The sequence below is a fragment of the Bactrocera neohumeralis genome, chromosome 5 (assembly GCF_024586455.1).
Source record: "Bactrocera neohumeralis isolate Rockhampton chromosome 5, APGP_CSIRO_Bneo_wtdbg2-racon-allhic-juicebox.fasta_v2, whole genome shotgun sequence".
Classification (NCBI taxonomy): domain Eukaryota; kingdom Metazoa; phylum Arthropoda; class Insecta; order Diptera; family Tephritidae; genus Bactrocera; species Bactrocera neohumeralis.
The window spans coordinates 49,099,996-49,119,649 of record NC_065922.1 but is presented as its reverse complement, the minus strand read 5'-3'; the positions used below and the strand labels follow the sequence as shown (position 1 = coordinate 49,119,649).

General features: G+C 32.1%; 1 protein-coding gene across 11 annotated transcripts in view; it reads right to left on the bottom strand.

The window, feature by feature from the left end:
• Positions 1 to 7,419: 7,419 nt before the first annotated feature.
• Positions 7,420 to 19,654, bottom strand: part of LOC126760511 (cAMP-specific 3',5'-cyclic phosphodiesterase) — a 535,699-nt gene continuing 523,464 nt past the window's right edge. For all 11 annotated transcript variants that reach the window (XM_050476199.1, XM_050476191.1, XM_050476192.1 and 8 more), the window contains 6 exons: positions 11,391 to 11,707; positions 11,045 to 11,309; positions 9,646 to 9,760; positions 9,071 to 9,233; positions 8,120 to 8,488; positions 7,420 to 7,791 (listed from right to left, as the gene is read on the bottom strand). In XM_050476199.1, coding sequence (XP_050332156.1) covers positions 7,636 to 7,791; positions 8,120 to 8,488; positions 9,071 to 9,233; positions 9,646 to 9,760; positions 11,045 to 11,309; positions 11,391 to 11,707 — 1,385 coding nt within the window. In that variant the 3' untranslated portion in view covers positions 7,420 to 7,635. The remainder of the gene's footprint in view (positions 7,792 to 8,119; positions 8,489 to 9,070; positions 9,234 to 9,645; positions 9,761 to 11,044; positions 11,310 to 11,390; positions 11,708 to 19,654) is intronic.

Genomic DNA, 19,654 nt, shown 5'->3' with positions numbered 1-19,654 from the left:
TACTTCTGTCTTAAAAAATAAAACAACACCTCGTTGTTATCTTTTTAAAATGCGGAAATCACAAAAGTATAAGAACATTAATGAATAAGCAGAATTCTCATGCTTCCCAGACCACCGCTGGCATACCCCTTTTTGTTTCAGTAAACTTAAAAAAGCAAAGAAGATGATACAACGCAAGCAAAAAAATATAAAAAGTTATGAATAATTCTTCCTCACAGAAATTTTTTCCAGCTGTTTTTTTATGATAGATTAGACAGTGCTTAGAGAGTCACCTATAGATATCAAAAGACCAAAATTAAGCAGCTGTTTGGAGAATTTTTAATATATTTTCTATCCTTTAGGTATTCTCTTAATTTCGGCGCGTTTGAAATGTGAATCAAGACAGCAGTGCTGCAAATTTACCTAAGTATAAAATTCGGCAAGAATTTCTGGCAACACTTGTAACAGCATCTTGTTCTACTGTCACCTTTTGGGCGCAATTTATGCAAAAAACACTGGTAGACACATGATTTGTGACATGAAAATTCGTAGGTGTTTCTAATGCAGTTTGATACCCCGAAATCAAATCTGAAAAGAGAATTTTTCTATCACCCACAGATATTCATTGGTTTTAATGAAGAATTTTGTTAAATCAATGCAGAGAAATGGAAGGTTTTTGTAACTGAAACAAAAATTTCCAAGATTCAGTGTGGCAAAAATTATGGAGGGCATATTTGTGGGTTCGGAAATAAGAGAACTAATGAAAGATAAAACGTTTGAGCAAATGCTCAATAAAACTGATATACGAGCCTGGAGTGCCTTCAAAAGCGTTGTTAAAAATTTTCTCGGAAATGTGAATTATTATTAAAAATGGATTGCAACATGTCGCCTAAATTCACTTTATGGACTCCCATTTGGATTTTTTCCCCGAAAATTTAGGGGTCGTAAGTGACGAACATGGGGAACGGTTCCACTAAGACATTTCTACTATGGTATGGTATGGTACCAAGGCAGGTGGAGTGCCAGTTTGCTTGCCGATTACTGCTGGACATTGTTAAGGGATACTCCAGAAACAAAATATCGCCGAAAAACATCGACAGTAACATATTAAAGTACTCTTTTGTTAATACAATATTATATTTATCGCAAAAAAAAACTTAGAAAATTATAACAAAAAAAAATGTATTTCGAAATGCAAAATAGTTTATAAATTATTCATCTGTATAATATTATATACAAAATACTAAATAAGGATACCTTTAAAATAGCTTTTTTTTATGTAAAAATGAATTAAAACCCTAAATCCCTTTACTCTAGCCTCTTAAAAACATATTGCAAAGACATAATTTCGCTCTTAGCTGAGCCAGAGTTAGACATGAAAAATTAAATTCCGCTGGTCTCGCGAATGCAGTCATTTGTCAAACATTAATGTTGCATAGTTTCAGGGACTTCCGGAAAAATATTCCAAAAATCGGAAATCGCCACGGGAAAATTTTGATGCAGAAATCTTGCATAAGTTTAGGAGATTCCGGCAAAATATTGAGAAAAATTATTTCCGCTGTTGCTTGCTGGGAATTCTGGGTGCCTGGTAGGTGGGCTGCTACTTGTTAAGCAAATTGATTTCTGTCGAGTTTGCCTACTTGCAATATAATTGAATTCGTGTATGGCTTGGTTGGTGCTAGCCAAAGACATGTGTTGCAGAAATATTGCGCCATGTTTAAAATAACGAAAATATGTATGTGAATGTAACCGCTTATGAGTTTTGTGTGCGTTTTGCTTTTGCCAGTATTATCAAAAATGATCATCCAATAGTTTTTATTACATTTTGTTTATTCAATTCAAATTAATTTAATTTAATTAGTCTTAATTGCTAGAGAATTCAATCTGTTTGTTTTTTTCTTCATATTTAGCATGTGTTTGTAGTACACATAATTAATTTTATTACAATTTTTAAATAAAATTAAAAAAATCGTATTTTTTTACAATATTATTTATAATTTGTTTATTATTTAAATGATATTTTTAGACCATCAAGGTGCTGGTTTGCTTTGCGTTTGTTGCTTTCATTACATTTGCTGTTGCTATTATTAAATTGCATACAATTCTACAACATAATTATTGATATTAACAACATAAATTTTGTATGCCATGAACTTTCAATGTTTAAAACATTCTCTTCATCAAGAAAAAAAGTAATTGCTATGAGATGGCAATACACAAACAAACAAATTTATTTATATTCTAAGCGTATATAATATGTATATGCACATATATTTTTGTATGTAAAAGAGCGGGATCCTGCCCTGTCAACGAAAATTAAAATTAAGCATTACGTGTTAATATAACAATAACCACATTACAATCAATTATAATAGTATTTAATAAATATGTATGTACGTATGCATGTGTATGCTCTCTCACTTATGCTAATCAACGCATAAAACACTTAAAGAAAACTAAAATAAAAACAACGTGTTTTACGTTTAACTAAAATCGAGTGGCGACGTGGCGCTGCTCAGCACACCAGCAGGAAAATGCAACAGTGCGCGCTTGGCTGTTGGCGCAGTGCTGTATTTCAGTGTTAACACGCCGAAAGTGACCTGCACTTAGCAAGCATTATAAAAATTTTATAATTTTTTTTCTTAATAGTTGGTGCTAACTTGCTCTCTTTGACTGTTGTATTTAGAGATTTCACAATTTTCCTGTCAACTGTTTGCACCTTATAACTTAATTATTTAATTATGTGTGTATGTATAACGTTTGTTATATTTATTTTATGCATTTTTTTGCTGTTAAAAATCTATGCTTTTGCGCATTTTGTGCAATACTATTGTCATTCATTAAAACAGTATAAAAGTGTTGAACAAAAAATTTAAAGCAATACAAAAATTCTGTTTCTGCTTTCAACGCATATTAAAAAATTCTGTTTCTGTTGTTAAGCAAATAAGAAACTTTTGTTTCTGTTTTCAAGCAGATGAAAAAAAAAATTCTGTTTCTGCTTTCAAGCAAATAATTAAACATACAGTTTTGCTGTAGTAAAATGTGACTAAACTGTCCGCTGTTCGTCTCAAACGTACATGCAGTTTTTTATGCAAGTTTTTCATATCATAAAATTATTATTTTTATACACATAAATTACTTTGCATTTAGTTTTTAATATTTTCATTTTCACTTTGAATTGGTTTTTTTTCTTTTGAACTTCTACACATACACATGTAATTATGCTTAAAACGCCATTCAACTTAAAAGTATGCGAAGACTTATTTGTGGTGGAAAGGAAGTGTGGAAGCTACAAATTCAACACACCGCCCAGCAGGTGGGTGGTTTCTCATTTTCATTTTCAATTTCAATTTCAATGCAATATTTAATTTCACTTCACTATTATTCTTAACATTATTATTTTGCTTTTGCTTTTGTCTCATAAACAGTATATTAAGCTACTCACATTTGGTTTCGGTTTGAATATTTTATATTACAGTATTTTCACTTTTACAAATTAGCCTTGCTTAAGTTGCTTCTAATTTATTTATATATATATTTTTTTATTTTTAAATAATTAAAAAATGTTGAATTATAAGTTTTCAGTATTCTTTTAGCTAGCAAGTTACACATTAGCCATGCTTGACTCTTGCATAGCTTCCATTTTATTATATTTTGCACAGTACTAGTATTTTTAAGTTTTTATTTTCTAAAAAAAAAATATTTTCTCTGCCATTCCCTAGTAAATTCGAGTTCAACATTTTAGCTTTTTAGTCTTGCTTTTCCTTTTAACGGGAAAATTTCCTATTCTTCATATATTATTTTATAAATTACCTTTTGCTGTCACTCATACACCTGTGACTTCTAATTACTTTACAGCTATAGTGTTGCAGTGTTTGTGTCTGCGTGTGTATGTGTGTGGTTTAGGATGACTGTAATGCAATTAGTTTGCAAAACTCGGCTCAATGTATGACACATAATGAGTTTGTAGCACTTATTTTCATATATCTAGAGTTTTGATTTGAGTTTCGATTTGCACTATTGTAGAAAACAAAAAATTATATAAAAAATAAATCGGCTGCATGCTAATCATTATTTCTTTTAAGCTATAGAGTTACAGCATATACTGTGGTTTACAATTTTCAAACAACTGGTATTACATGAAAAATATTTAGTTTTCCTCAAAAAAATCTAAAAACGATTCAATTAAGGTGCCAAATAGAAGAAATTAAAATTAAATAAAAAAAACAAATAATTATATTTATTACCATATTTGGCTAAAATATTGCTTAAAAATCTCGTTTTGTTTTAAAACCCAGAACTTTTATTTTTGGCAAAAATTTAAAAAAGTTTGAAGTTTTTAAAAATGTCGAAAATAATATTTAAAAGAGTTTTTGAAAAAAAATAATTTAAAACAATTTGAAGCTTTTGAAGTTTTCAAAAATTTCGAAAAGAACATTTAAATGAGTTTTTGAAATAAACAATTAATTAATTTTATATGCAAATATTTATACAAATTAAAAAAAATATTTGGAGTTTTGAAATATGTCGAAAATGGTATTTCAAAGAGTTTCTGAAATAAACAATTTAAAATTTTTTTTAAAAACTATTGAAGTTTTCAAAAATGTCGAAAATAATATTTAAAAGAGTTAAATAAGCAATTAATTGATAAAAAAATTTTAAAGATTTCATAAACGTCGAAAATAATATTTAAAAAAGTTTTTAAAATAAACAGTTAAAAGAAAACATTTAAAGTTTTCGAAAATAATATTTAAGAGTTTTTGAAACAAACAATAAAAAAATTTAAACTTTTTAAATTTTTAGAAATATAGTAAATTATTGTAAATGAGTTTTTGATATAAACAATAAAAAAATTTTAAAAAACATCTGAAGTTTTCAAAAATGTTGAAAATAATATTTAAAAGAGTTTTTGAAATAAATAAAAAAAATAAAATAAAATAAATTTTTTACATTTTGAAGTTTTGAAGAACTTCAAAAATATTAAATATTATTTTTAAGAGTTTTTGAAATAAACAATTAATTGATTTTGATAATTTGACACAAAAAACAAATTACAATTTTAAATTACATGTTTTTAAAGTTTTAATGAAAAAATTGCATTATTTAAAAATATCGATACTTAAAAGTCCTTTTTTTATATAAATTGAAATAATTTGAAAAATATATATACAAAAAAATTTGAATTTACTTTAATTTAATTCTTAGGAAATAAGAATTTTATAATATAAAAAAGAAAAAATATTTTAATAAATATTTGCTTTACACAAAATAAAATTTTTTTTTAATCAAAAAAAAGTCGAACCAAATTTTAGTTTAATAGAATTATTTGAAAATTAGAATCATTAAAAAAAAAATAAAAAAAATTACAAACAAAAAATATTTTTTAATTAAATATATAAAAATATTTTTTTTATTACTATTAAAATACTTTTTTTCTTCTTATTTAAAAAAGATCTTATTTTAAAATATTAAATGAAAATAAAATTTAGTTCGTATTTAATATTATATTTTAAATTTATTATTAAAATATTTTTTTTATTTTAAAAAATTCTAAAATTAGCATAAAATTTAAATAAAAAAATATTTTAATAATTTATTTAAAATATGATAGAAAATACAAACTAAATTTTATTTTAATTTAATTATTTCAAAATACAAAAAAAATTTATAATTATTTATTTCAAAAATAAGAATTTTAAAACATTAAAAAAATACGAAAAATATGTTGCTTGAACTAAAAAAAACTATTTTGTCGTTTCTTAAGTTCCTGTATTACAATATTTCAAAAAATGTGCCCAAAAATTTTTAAAAATAAAAAAATAATAAAATATTAAAATTAAAATTATAAATGAAATAAAATAAAATAAATAAATATATGCATTGTTTTATAATGTATACATATATACTTTAGTTTATACCAATTTTTACACGCAAAAAAAATTATTATGGTTTCTTTTATAGCATTTCAGTATTTTGTATTTCTGTAATTCTTCAAATTCAATTCGTTATAATTTTCACTTTTCAGCATTCAATTTGCATTTTAACTTTATAAATAACAATGTTATACAAAAATAAATAAAAAAATAATTAATATTATAAAAATCAAAAAATTACATTTTTGTAAAATATAGAGAGTTCATAAATTAAATAAACAACAGCTTAAAAAATATATAAAAATGCGCATACCAAAACACATTTTGTGTATAAAATGCATTTTATAATTTTTCTAATTAACTCCAGCGCTCTTTGCAACCCTGTGCGCAGCATGCTTCATTCATAGCTTAGTTGCGCAAGTATAATGTTAAAATGTTTTCGAACAATTTTCTTACGACACATATTTTATGCTACATTTTATCATTTTTCTATTTTTTGCTATTTATGCATTTAACGTTAAGTATGTAGTATTATATAGGCTTGCGTCAAGTGATTTTAAAAGAGTCAGTAGTTTCGCAGTCAAGTCGTTTATCGCAACTTCAGCCATTTTGTGAGTAAATATTTTTTATTTGAATTTTTTGAAATAATATAAACGTTTATACGTTTGTGTGCGTGCATGTTAAGGGGATCGAAATTAAAATCGCAACAGACGTGCGGGGTCAGTTATAACGCTATAGGTGTGTGTTCAGCCGCTATTACGTTAATATTTTCCATTTTCAGCATGAAAAATGTTTAAAAACTTTTTGTTTTTGTTTTGAATTATACAACCTTGCGTTTCGTCTTGTGTTTATTTTTTATGCTTTTCTCGTTATTTTTGCATATGTGTCCAGCATTGCGTTTGTTAAATTATGTTTGAATGGCAAGCGCGAGCTTTTTGTGGTTGAAAAAGTAGCTACCATTTTGTCTTAACTGTATATTTTCAAAATTGTTCTAATTGCAAATGAATGAAATTGAAATGCTGCGGTGGCTTTGAAAATTTGAAATTTTTTGCTAAATCATTTTTTTTTTTGTGAAAATATTTGCTAAATCATTTTTGTTGTTTGTGAGAATTCCCGCATATAAATGTGTGCCATGAAATTATATATAAGTATGTATGTATGTTTGCTTGTAAACATGCGCATGGCTTTGTGATAGTTGCATTTTGTTGTCATACATTTGTGCTGAGTGTCTTGTGTATGTATGTGTGTGTGTGTTTGAGTGCCTATGCATGCTTTGCACTCCGTGTTTCATTGTTTCTTATTGCTTTTTGGCAATTTCTGTTTTAGTTTTAAAGTAAAATTATCCATTTGCTTCATGTATGTATTTACCGTTATATGCATGTATATGTTGATTTTTATACTTTTGTAATTTTTTTTCTTCGCTTCTCTTTTGTCTTGGCTATGCTACTATGAAATTTCTAAATTTATATTGTATGTATGTATGCTTTCATTTGCTTCCTCCCTATGTCTTCCTTTTTAAACATTTTGTCCTTCAACTCAGCTCGTTTGGTTTGTTTTTGCTTTAGTGTTTTTGTGTGTTTTTTTTTTTGCAAAAAATTGCATTTTTTTTTATAAATTTTAAATTTTATTTTATTTTTTTTTTTTTTGGTTTTTTTGTGTTTTTTGGCATTTTTATTTTAGTTATTTATTTCACTAGCTGCTTGTAGTTGGTTTGTTACTAACGTATTAGCAAAAAATTTTGCGCCTTTTCGGTGATTTTCTTACATAGTCCCGCTACTCTCCGTCACATTCCACCGTGATGGCTTTGATTCTCACTCCCCGACGGCTTGTGCTCACCCGCAGCCGTCGTCACAGTTGCTGCTTCCGGTTTGTTATGCTCACTCTCATCACACTCTTCCAGTTCGGCTAGATTCTCTTGATCGGACTCTTCAAGTGTTACCTGTAGCGGAGAGTTGTGCGGGTTAATATGAGTTTACAGTTTTGGCGGCGATTTGCAGCCACGTAGAGGCGTAGCGATTTCATATGCACTTTGCATGATGTAATGAGACAAATTTCAATATTTTCATACTTTTTAATGTTCTTTAAATTTTTTTTTTAATGTTTGTATGTTTGCATATGAAATGCTGCAGCTCTTCGCGGCTGTCAATCGCATTTTGTTTCAATGAGTAACGCACTACTGTTTCTATCTGCGGCCATTGTTGTGTTAGTGTGACTACTTGTATATTATTTTTCTACATTTTTTTCTAGTTATTTTCTCAGCAACTCACTTGAAATCGTATCTTATCGTCGGAGGGTTGATCGTCGGCCGCCGATGGTGGTGGTGATGGTGGTATCATGCTCTGATAATAGTCTCTATTCTCTTCAAGCGTATCAAGTATATCCTGTGCATCGGGATGCACCAGATCGGCCCATGTCTCCCACAATGGATGCACAATATAATCGATAAATCCGACCTGCGATTTTTCGATTGTGGCATTATGACGATCACACATAGGACTAATGTCCATGCCCGATTCACGTTCTTTATCGCCCTGCAAAAAGAACTCCTCCATAAGTAGGCTGACCCAGCGTTTGTATAATGGCAACGGTTTGGTTGGATTACTTAAATCGGCACAATGTACCAGATTTTCGAGCACCTGAAAATGGGAGCGAGCGGAAAAAGCACATTAGTAAATGTATGTATGTCTAAACATAATATTTACACTGTCGAATATGTATAAACTAGTGAAGCCAAGGAATTTGATTTTAAATATGTTCATACAAATAAAGTTCATTGGAAAAAATAACGAATTTAAGGCTGCTTTCTCATTGTCTGGTTACCAGCCTTTCTGACCAGTTAATAGAGTTGTCCGCTTAATAGATTTACTATCTTATCTTCTAAGTTGGTTCAAACTGAACACAGTGAGTTATACTTTGCTAAAATCGCTTCAGTAGCTTACGAGTCCATCTCGGACAACCAAGTGACACGTAATTTTTATATTCAAAGATTTATAGAACAGAATTTATCTTCATCTTTAAGAGATCATAGTACAACTTTTTGTGTATAATTCCGCAGAAAAAGCATGAAATTCTTTGAAGTAATCAAATAAGCTTAATAAATATTAATATAACTACTTTACTGCAAATAAATAATCTTAACAAATAAATATGCATAACTTAAGTTTTTAATCTATAATTTTAAATTACTCTTGGAATTCATATTATAAATCTTAACTCACCTGTATGCGATCGGTGTAGTTGTCCAGCAATAGCACACCGGAGCCGGCGACCTTTTTCGTCTCGACCATAGTCTTTAAATCGGCCAGCAAGCTCATGTGTTTTGACATGTCTGTGGAGAGGACAATATCGATAACCATCTTCCTTAATGTTTGGCGTTGTTTCCTAAAACAAAACGGCAGAAATATTAGGTTTATATAATTAATGGATATATTATTTAGCAAAGAAGAATACTGAGATAAAATTCCAGTGTCAATTTGGGCAAGGTTAAAAAGTAAGTATTACACAATCAGAGTGTTGATGTTTATTCTTGAGGCACTAGAGTGGTGCTTGAAGGTACATAAACTGTGCTACTGGCTCGAGCGTTTGGAAAGGGTGTTTATTGAATTTTACAAGATTTAGTTAAAAATTTTGGTTTCATCAAACTCTGTCATAATTTAAAAGTTCCTGTCGTAGCAAAATGAGACAGTAAAATGTCCATCGAGTTTATTTACACTATGATATTATTACTTATATGACAAACATAAAGGTTTAATTGAGAATTAAATAGTTATATTCTTTCATAAATCATACTTACTTTTGCATATTACAGAATATATCACATCCTTGATTTTGTAATAATTTAAAGGCAACTGCTAAATGATGATTTTCCAAAACAGATTCGTCATTATACATTAAGGCTAATTCGGAACCTAGAAAAATAAAAGTAATATAAAATAATAAAACAAAATTCACTGTAATTTTAACAAGAAAACACGCTAATTTCGGTTGCAGCGAAGCCAGAATACGCTTCACAAATATAAAAAAATTTCTTAGAAAAACTTTATTTTGATCGGTCAGTTTTACGGCAGCTCTACCATATTCTATAGTGATCCGATATCGGCGTTTCCATTAAGTGAACAGCTTCATAAAAAAATACAAAAACTGAGGGACTAGTTCGAGTATATACAGACGGAGGGACGGACTCAACTTGTCTGATCATGTATATGTATATAAAGGGTGATCCATTTCGAAGTTCCCGTGAATATTATCTCTTTCAACTGTTTAATGCGGCTCTAGTGGCGCGGTCTTGTTGAAAACAAATGTCGCCGCGATCACGAGCTTCAATTTCTGGCATCAAATAGTATATATCGGCCGCTATTGACGGTTACGTTTTCACATAATTTTAGTAGAAATATAAACCGATGACTCCACCGGCCCACAAACCACACCAAACCGTTGTTTTTCTGGATGAAATGGCAGCTCTTAAATCTTTTAAGATTGCTGTTCGTCCCAAATGCGGCAATTTTGCTTTTTTACATACCCATTGAGACCGAAATGGGTCTCATCGCTGAACAAAATTTGGCTCGAAAACATTGGATCTTTTTGGAACTTTTCAAGAGCCCATAGAGCGAAGTTTATATCCTGGAACTCGGTTGAATATTTTGCGATAATGAGTGTAGGGTCTCAAGATGGGTGATTGTGTTTGGAATAGTACGCTTAGTAGGCCGTTTATGTTGACCATAAGTTGAGCGAAGCTATTGAAAAAGTACCTCTACTTAGATCACCCGTTATTATAGGTTTTTCTACGTTTCATGCTAGGTGTTACAAACTTTATGACAAACTTAATACATCCTGTTCAGAGTATAAAATGGGCGGCCATTTCAGCAAATCATTTATTAGACGATTAAACGATATTAAATGAATAAGTTATTAATCGTTCAGGACTTTTAAAGGCAATGTCGAGGACGTCATTTGCAGTTAAGAACGAAAAGCAGTCGTTACGATTTTAGAAGACTAAAGTAATAATTGACATCCATTTTTGAAACTATAAAGCATACCAACATAATATGGCTAGACTTAACTTTATTTCAGGTTCCATTTCAAATAGAACCATAACTCGGGTAAACGCCTAGAATAACTGCGGTCTTGTTCGCCACCCTTATACATCTTCGGTCTAACATAATATATAAATAATACTCCTGAGTTAAACTTACTTGAATTAACTAAAAATTGATTCGTTAAACCAGGATGATCAACATCGTGTATACAAGCAGCAAACAATGCTCCGCCCACTTCCAACGATGTGAATACGCCCTCCAGCGCTGGTGTATTGAGCAGTACATTTGTACTTTGTGTCACATCAGCCGCATGCAGTGAATTGTGAAACGGATTGTCTTTAACATAATGATCCTCCAGAGTAGTCATAAAATTAATAAAAGTTTTCGGTGGTATCATAAGACTGGTCAGTAGTTCTCTACTCTGTAGGGACATAATAAAGAAACAAACAATATAAAATTAATGTTTAATTTTTGTAATTATTTAGTAAAAAGTGTGTGTTACCTGAAATATGGTGTATGCCACACAGGTGAGCGGACGATTGGCGCTCAGATCGCCAATCTTGAATATGTCAATGCCCCACGTGTCGACGTCGCCGAGCAGTGTGCCGAGCGCATTCTCGTGCACTGTTTCCACACCGAATGTGGGCAGACGTTCGCCGGTGAAAGAGTTCGTGTGGGAGAGTGGTCGTTTCACGCCCGATATCTGTGACATCGGCGGACCACGTGGCGAACGGGAACGCTGATGCTGGGTAAGCATATTGTGTTGGTCGGGGTTGTCGTCGCCGCGCATCGATGGCAGGTCCAGTTCTTGTTGCTTGTCTGTAATGAAAAAAGTTTTTTTTTAGTTTTTTTATAGTTACTTTATATTATATTAAATAGTTGTATGGAAGTAGTAGTTAAAAACATTTTTGATACTAAAATAATTTTTTTATCGGTGAACATTTCTGATAAAATACCAGTTACGTTTCGGTTAGGTCAAACCGTTTTTCATATTTTCTGCAACTGTAAGCTCATGTAAGTATGAATATGTCAATTTCATATATAAAATTTCATTCATTCGTACATTTCGCTTTCACTGCGTATAATTCTTTCAATTCTCGGAAAATTTCACTTCATAAAAAATGTATATATCTTCATTGTTATGTAAATCCATACCCACTTGAAAATGTATAGTTGTGTATGTGTGTGTGTTTCATATTGGTTGCGATTTTTCTTCTCGTTACACAGCTATTTACAGTAAACATTTTTATATATTTTCTTTAGCATGCTTGCTTTTGACGGTTGGAAGATTTCTTATTGACGTTTGAATTTGGGTAAAAATGCTTGAGATTATTTAACATATTTTAAAATGCAAATAATATTTCCTCAAGGCTTTAGCCACTTACTTATTTATATGTATATATGTATGTATATGTACATATGTAAGGTAATGTATGTAAGCGGTATGCTTAGCGGGGGTGTGAATAAGCTATAAAGCAGCGAAAGCAATATGAATTTCGGGGCAGGTGCTCAGAGTTGAGAGGAAATTGCATTAAAATCTATCAAATTTCGCTTTACCACCAACGGCGGTTTTCAGAGAAAGAATCAATACTGGCTGCCGCTATAATTCGTAATTATGTTTTTCTTGGAATATTTAAGCTCGAGGTTCACACAAAAATATACCAAATTTACATGGTATGAAGTAAAGTAATGTCAAGCTCATGTAAGTGTTGTTGTCACGGATGAAAACGTTGAGGAGGTTACGAAATTTAACAAGTTGATTCTTCGTACGTCTCTATACTTAAAGTTACTTAGTTTCATCTTGGTTTATGTATTCACTGATCTGTATTCACTGATGTCATCATTCCAGGCATGGCAATTTCGCAAGATCTTCAGCAAGTTCTTTAAAATTCTTTAGCTACTTTCCAAAATCAAAGATGAAAAATGCAATGGGCAATGGAATCGTTAGCATGTGCTCAAAGGCTATCTCTTCGAGCTTTCTCGCTTCCTTCCTGCACGGAACCTAACACTCTCCCTCACTAAATCCACAGCGACCATATTCCTAAACTGGACGAAGGAGTACAGACTTGACTTGAATATTGCAGTCGATGGCGTTGAATTTCTGACTGTCAATAACAGCCTGTGCTCCTTCACTTCATACACAACCGCGATTTGTGCCAAAAAACAGAAAGGACAAAGAAACAATGTTGGTAACATACAAGGCAATCGGCCGGTCGGACCTTAACTACGCCGCACCTTTACGGTAGCCTTGAAGCAGTGATACGACGAGAAAGCTGTAAATATGCCAGAACAGTTCATTCTGGACTACAACGGGGTGCCTCTTGACGTTTCCCATCGAAAATCTGCACAGTGAGACTCGCATACTCTCAGTTAAGGCGGCTCTCCCCGCAGCTTCTGCTGCGGTGCTTTCGTAGTAGTTATTACTGCAGTCACCTGCTTGAACCGGAACCGCATAGAAGCATAAAGAGGTTCTTTCTCAACTACGTCAACGAAATAAGACAATACGCCGACCAGATTTCGGACGCAACCAACTTCAGACCTGCACTGACCGCCAATCACAGTGGATCTATAAGCATCTTCACCGACTCAATCTCATAAATGGCTTCAAGTACGCCATTCACGTCAAACGACCAAGCATTAAAGATGACGAGCTCGACTTGTCGCGAGCATCGAGAGGGTCTTTTGCACAGCTTCGTTTTGGATACTGTAGTGGGTTAAACTCCTACCAATCCAGAATCGACCCCGACATATCAAATATATATTCAGCGTGCAACGAGTCTCCGCGTGACACTAACCACCTCTTTGCATGCCTTGTTAACCCTACACATCTGACACCCCTCTCCATATGGGCCGACCCCGTCGGAACAGCACGTTTCTTGGGCCTACCGTTGGATGACTTCGATGACAACTGAACCTTACCATCCTAACGGGAACTAGGCAACAGGTACAACAACAACAACATGAGAATAACCTTCCGGTGTTACCAAAATTTTATTTTGAATATATTTAAAAAAATTCAACATTCATTGTTCAACGAAATCGAATGGGATCTAGTGTAAGTTTTCATCCGATTTTATCAATTTTAACCACAAAGATACGCCGTTGTTCGAAAAACACGCTCTCTTAATCTTATTAAGATAAGTCATATATTTCGCGATATATGCGGTATAAAGTCAGACGGTAGTTCAAAAAATGTTATATAAGTTATGTGAGAGCTCCATAAATTATTGATCAGATTTAAAACATCTTTTTAAAACAAGCAAACTATTATCAGAAAAGGATTCTCTCCGATTTCTATAATATATCTCACAGATAGACCGATACTCTCGACAAAAAAGTTTGCAATAGTAACTGACCTCAGTATATTATATTCGCTACTTGGAAGCTTGAATAGTTTTGATCCGGCTTGAACACTTTCTGGTGTATAGTATGTCTCTGGCGCATTTATTTATAGATTAAGCGATGAATGGCGTTTTGTGGGAGAGGTAAGGATTCGATCCAGTCCATTTACAATATCAATGCTTGTTGAATGAGAAGGAACATATTCACCATGCTTCATCAAGATATCTCAATTTTTGTTCAAGTTATTTCTTGCACAGATAGACATATAGACAGTCTCTTGGAATTTAGCTCGTCATCCTGATCATTGATATATATGGTAGGTATGTAACTCCAAGAATTCTTGGACCTCTTTAAACGTAATAAAAGTAATATTTGTATATTTCAGGCTGATTAGTAGCGACTACTTCAGTTAGTTCGATACGAAAATCATAAGATATTTGTCATAGAAACAATAACAAAGACTATTTAATTGAACTTTATGAATGAATGGACTAATTTTGCTAACACATATACATTTACCAGTTTGAATAATTATCGCAACAGCCACAAATGTTAACAGTATATAATTATATATACACATATGTACATATACTGTATTAAGAGTTGGATATAGTACAAAGGAGACGCAAATTTCCAACCAATACGCTGGTGTCGATGCAAGAGCACAAATAATGGATTCATTTAGCTGCCACAAATGGTGTTCTCAAACGCACATTTGTATGTATGTAAGTATAAAATTGGAATCTTGTGTATGTGTGTGTGTAAGCACCCGATGCTGCAAATATGCTTTGATGTGACTATATGCATATTTGTTGAGTTAAGTGAAATATGCCAACATATTAGAGGCACTTATGTATGTAAATGAAATTTGCCTCAAAACACAGGCAAGACAAATACAAAAGCACATATATACATATGCATGTTTACATCCACATATATTACATGAATGTGTTCAAATATGTGTACCTATTAAATTTTTTATATGTATGCGTATAAATATATAAAATGTATATGCGCAAACATTTGTCCCGAAGGGAATTGTCGGATTTGCTAAAAAGCACACTAAGCGCATGTTTTGTTGGAAAATATTGAGAATACAGAGCGTTGAGTGAAATCTGCTAGGCAGTTGAAAGTTATGGGACTCATTTGACCTCTGGCGCAGAAAATTGGTAGCTTGACAAATTGGCAAAGCGAGACTTTAAGCAGTTGCTGGTGGGATAAGTAAGTATACACGTGCGCCTCTGTGTAAACTGGTGTCTCTTGTGAGAGCGCAAAAGAGTCATTGGGGGAAAGGAATATGAGGCCCAAACATGTCATTTGTTTATTAATTTTAGGATTTTATTTAGCTAAGTTGTTTAAAATGTTTATATTGTGAGCATGGCTTACATATTGGCTATTTGAAGGGACCTCCAAAGCAGATTTATCATAATACAACAAAAAATAGTAAATTAGGTGACCAGTAATTAATTTTTGGGTTTGTATGGCTGTCGACATTTAACAAAAGGTGGTAATAATAAAGAGTTCCCACACAGGACACCTCTTTAATATCGTAGGTAGGAGTGCAGCCCTATCGGGCTCAATTAGCACTTGATGTGCCATTTTGATACTTTAATACTGTAGTTCATACGAATAATATAAAACCGAAGTGTAGAAATTTAGAGTACTAAGTAAGAAGTTCTATTACCGGCTTATGATTCAATATTTTTTCATGAAAAAATTATCCTAAATGGTCCAAAATGTGCTCAATAATGTACAAAGGGTTCTAATAAAATTACTCAATCCATATTTATGAAATAATTTCGCAATACAAAGTATTTTTTTTTACCTTGAAACCCTAAACCCCTCCCTTATTACGTAGAATACCCTTCATAAATAAACAATTTCCATACAATAATTTGATTTTAAACATTCAGTTTGTACGGCAGATATATGCTATAGTAGTCCTTTCAAAAATTTCTTGGAATATTGCAACTATATGCATAGTGGTCTAATTTGATAGACGGCCATACCCAGTCGGAGTATAAAAAACCAATATAAAATAGTTGTTGTTAGCGACTGATTTGTCTAATCAATTAACACGAAAAAATTCAACACCTTCGAAGACTTGATTATTTATCGAAAAACATTCCATTCAATCTCTCTCATCATTCCTTATCTATCGTTCTCATTTCTTAGCTCTACGAAGTTGGTTTCTCTATCCCAATATATTGGCGTGTGCACTCGCTGTTCCACTTGATCGCGCTTTCCATTTTGCATAATAGAATTTTCCATGCAGCAACAGTTTTTCGTTGTCATTAGCTTCAATGCATTTTAAACACCTGCTACAGTAATTTGCAGCGTACTTTGATTTATTTATTTATTCATGTATCTTTTTCATCGTCCAACATGATTACTGTGCGTTGTTGTGGTTCTGGCTTGCGCGAGTTTCATTCTATTTGCAGTTCCCGTGTGACTTCAAAACGTTTTAATAACCAAATTTTAACCTTTTATGGCTTATTATTTGCTTTACTTTGTCTTTTTCAGTGATACAGTCTCATGTTATACTCGTATGTTTTCTTCTCGCTACTACTTTTATGGTGATACAATTTCAGAATCTGATTGTTCCACTAATCTTGTTTGATGTAGACAACACTATTTGTGTAACGAAAATTATGTTTTCTTTTAAAATTGGCTCTTCGCAAAAGATTTTTTATTGCATACTTTTAAGCAAAGTGGGTAAAAATATGTTGCGATATAAGCGAACTAACTTAATCGTCAATTTCCAACAGTTTTATTCAGACAACTTTATCTATTTTTATTACTTTATTGCATTGGTTTAATAGTACCGTTAATGTTTTAAGTGATTTTTCTAGTACGTAAGCTGCACCTATGTAGATTGTATATCATTCAGAATATTTTATATTTTTATAAACGATATTTTACCATATGCCCTTTTTCGAAGAAGGCAATATTTTACTATTATTCTTATTTTTGTATTAAATATGTGTAAAACGTAGAGACTGCATTTAAGTATTAAAATGTATGTAAGTCACGAAGTTCCGATCATTATAAGGTGATTATAAGCTGAGAAACAGTGCTATGGAAAAGTTTTCGTAGAACTAGGCGTCATGAAAAATTATCTGTGATACATCATCTATGAAAAAAATTGCTTCCAGTGTGGCTTACATACATATATGTAGTTGAGAGAAAAAGTTAAGCTTCTAATATCGCTTAAGTTTTGCTTCAAATTTCAAACGATTGTATTACTAAACTGTTGTAAACCGTCATAAATAACAATTTTTGTTAAGCCCTTTAAAATAAATACTTCCGTCAAATAAGAAAATGTCGCCAATAATATCGGAGACATTTACCAGATTTCAGCGAAGTCGCACACCTATTGCGGTAGTATTGTTATGTTTAAGTTCATTTATTCACTAGTATCAAATAATATATGTGACCTGGTCTACGGAAAGGGGGCTTAGGTGTCAAAAAAAGGAGAACAATTAATGAGATAACGAGAAACTACGATTATTTTTAACAGCTGTTTCCCAGAAAACCAATTTTCGCACGTTAGCTCCCTTTTCGTAGACCAGGTCACATATAGTATTCAAGGTGGGATTCTGAATTCTGAATTCAGCACAGCTTAGTTATATAGAAAACCAAAGAAATTTCTTTAAAAATTAAAGATTAAAAGAAAAAAATTAAATGTTCAGCTTCTAGGCGGTATAACGAATATATATTGCCACCTAAAATACTTTGGGTAACAACATGTAGCCGGGAATGAACTGGCTGATGAGATTACCCGCTCCGCAGCATCCAGCAACATGGTAGGACCCGAACCATTCATTGTGTTTGGAGTTGCTCAACAACTCCAAGGTATACACCATGCCAAATTGATAATGGGTGGTTACAACCTTAAAATGTTTAAGTATGTATGTAATCTATCTTCCAAGGGACAAACTGAGACTACTTTCTATACTAGCCGTTGTAAGCTCAAGAACCACTTACATAACATGGTCCTAGCTTCTTCTGTGAATTGTCGGTTCCTCCACATGGAACCGAAAACTCCAAAATACCTGATAATTGACTGCACAGTAGTCTCTTGGTTTTCAAATAGGGGTCAGATCGCAGAAATTAACTTCGGAAGTCAATTATTATTATTAAGTGATTTGTAATCTATTTTCCTATATAGTTTGGTATAGGCGTATCTTGTGAAAAAGAAGCCCATCCAGATACATTCAATGTAAATTATTATATGAGATATCATTCATGACATTGGAAATAGGAGCAGTATATACAGGATAAGTAGATTGGGGCAAGATATGAAGTGATTTTTTGTTCATTTTTCGGATTTCCGACATTTCGGCAGTTATGTGATCAAAACGTTTTTCCAAAGTAGCTTCGCTGCTTATAAAAAAATAGCATCTAATTATAAATTTCCTCAATTATTGCTAACAAAACTAAGTGATTTCCAAACAACTCTTGCTAGCTTTCTCTTTTCACTCAATTCAACGTAAACAAAGCCAAGGTTATGACAAGGTTCATAAATAAAAAATCATTCTTTTCTATACAAAAACAAAATTTCATATTTTTACTTCCTCGCAACGTATCTGCTCCATAATCTAATTTAGAGTATTTGCGCTTTCAGTGCGATAGCTTTCAACTTTCTTCCTCCACAGCTATTTGTGTTTACTCCCTGCATATTTCTGGGCTTATTAAATTCTCGTTGCTGCTCCAATTCCGCAGACTTTGTTTGCTGTAAGACGGCTGCTGTAGTATAATATTTTGTAACCACTTTATTTTCCCTACTTTTCTACGCATTCACAAAAAGTAAAATTTGAAATTCTGCGCGAAATTGGTTTGCGCGCCTGAGTGTATGCAACGGCAGAGTAAGAGTTAAACTTAAAACGTTTCACATACATTGTTGTTGCACGTAGCAAATACCGACAATAGCGGACTGGTGTACAAATTCAGCGAAATGCCACAGTAAGTGAATGTGATAGTCGTATATACTACTTTTTTGCAAATGTATATACATTAGGGTGGATCAAAAAATTTGATTCGATTTTTTTTGGTTTCGTTGTTTGAAAAATTGGTTGATAGACACCGCTAAGAAAGGCTCACCAAGTATTAGTTCCTAATTGTAACGGGTAGTTCTCCCGCTTAACGGTTTTTCACTTTTTTCTTATTTTCAGTTAGAAAAACTTGTATCTCCCTTCCAACATAAAGACATGCGATTTTTTTGGAAACACCCTAATATACATACATACTACATATATGAGTATGTCTAGCAATTTACTCAAGTGCCCGCGTACCTAGTGGCTAACCTAAGTTGTGTATTTAGTTTAGTTAGTCAAATCGTCAAGTGTGCGCTTGAACGCTCGCCGCCTTGGTGTGCAGATTGGTTTACGCGCCAAGTGGCGATTTTTCGCGTTCCCTGTGAGT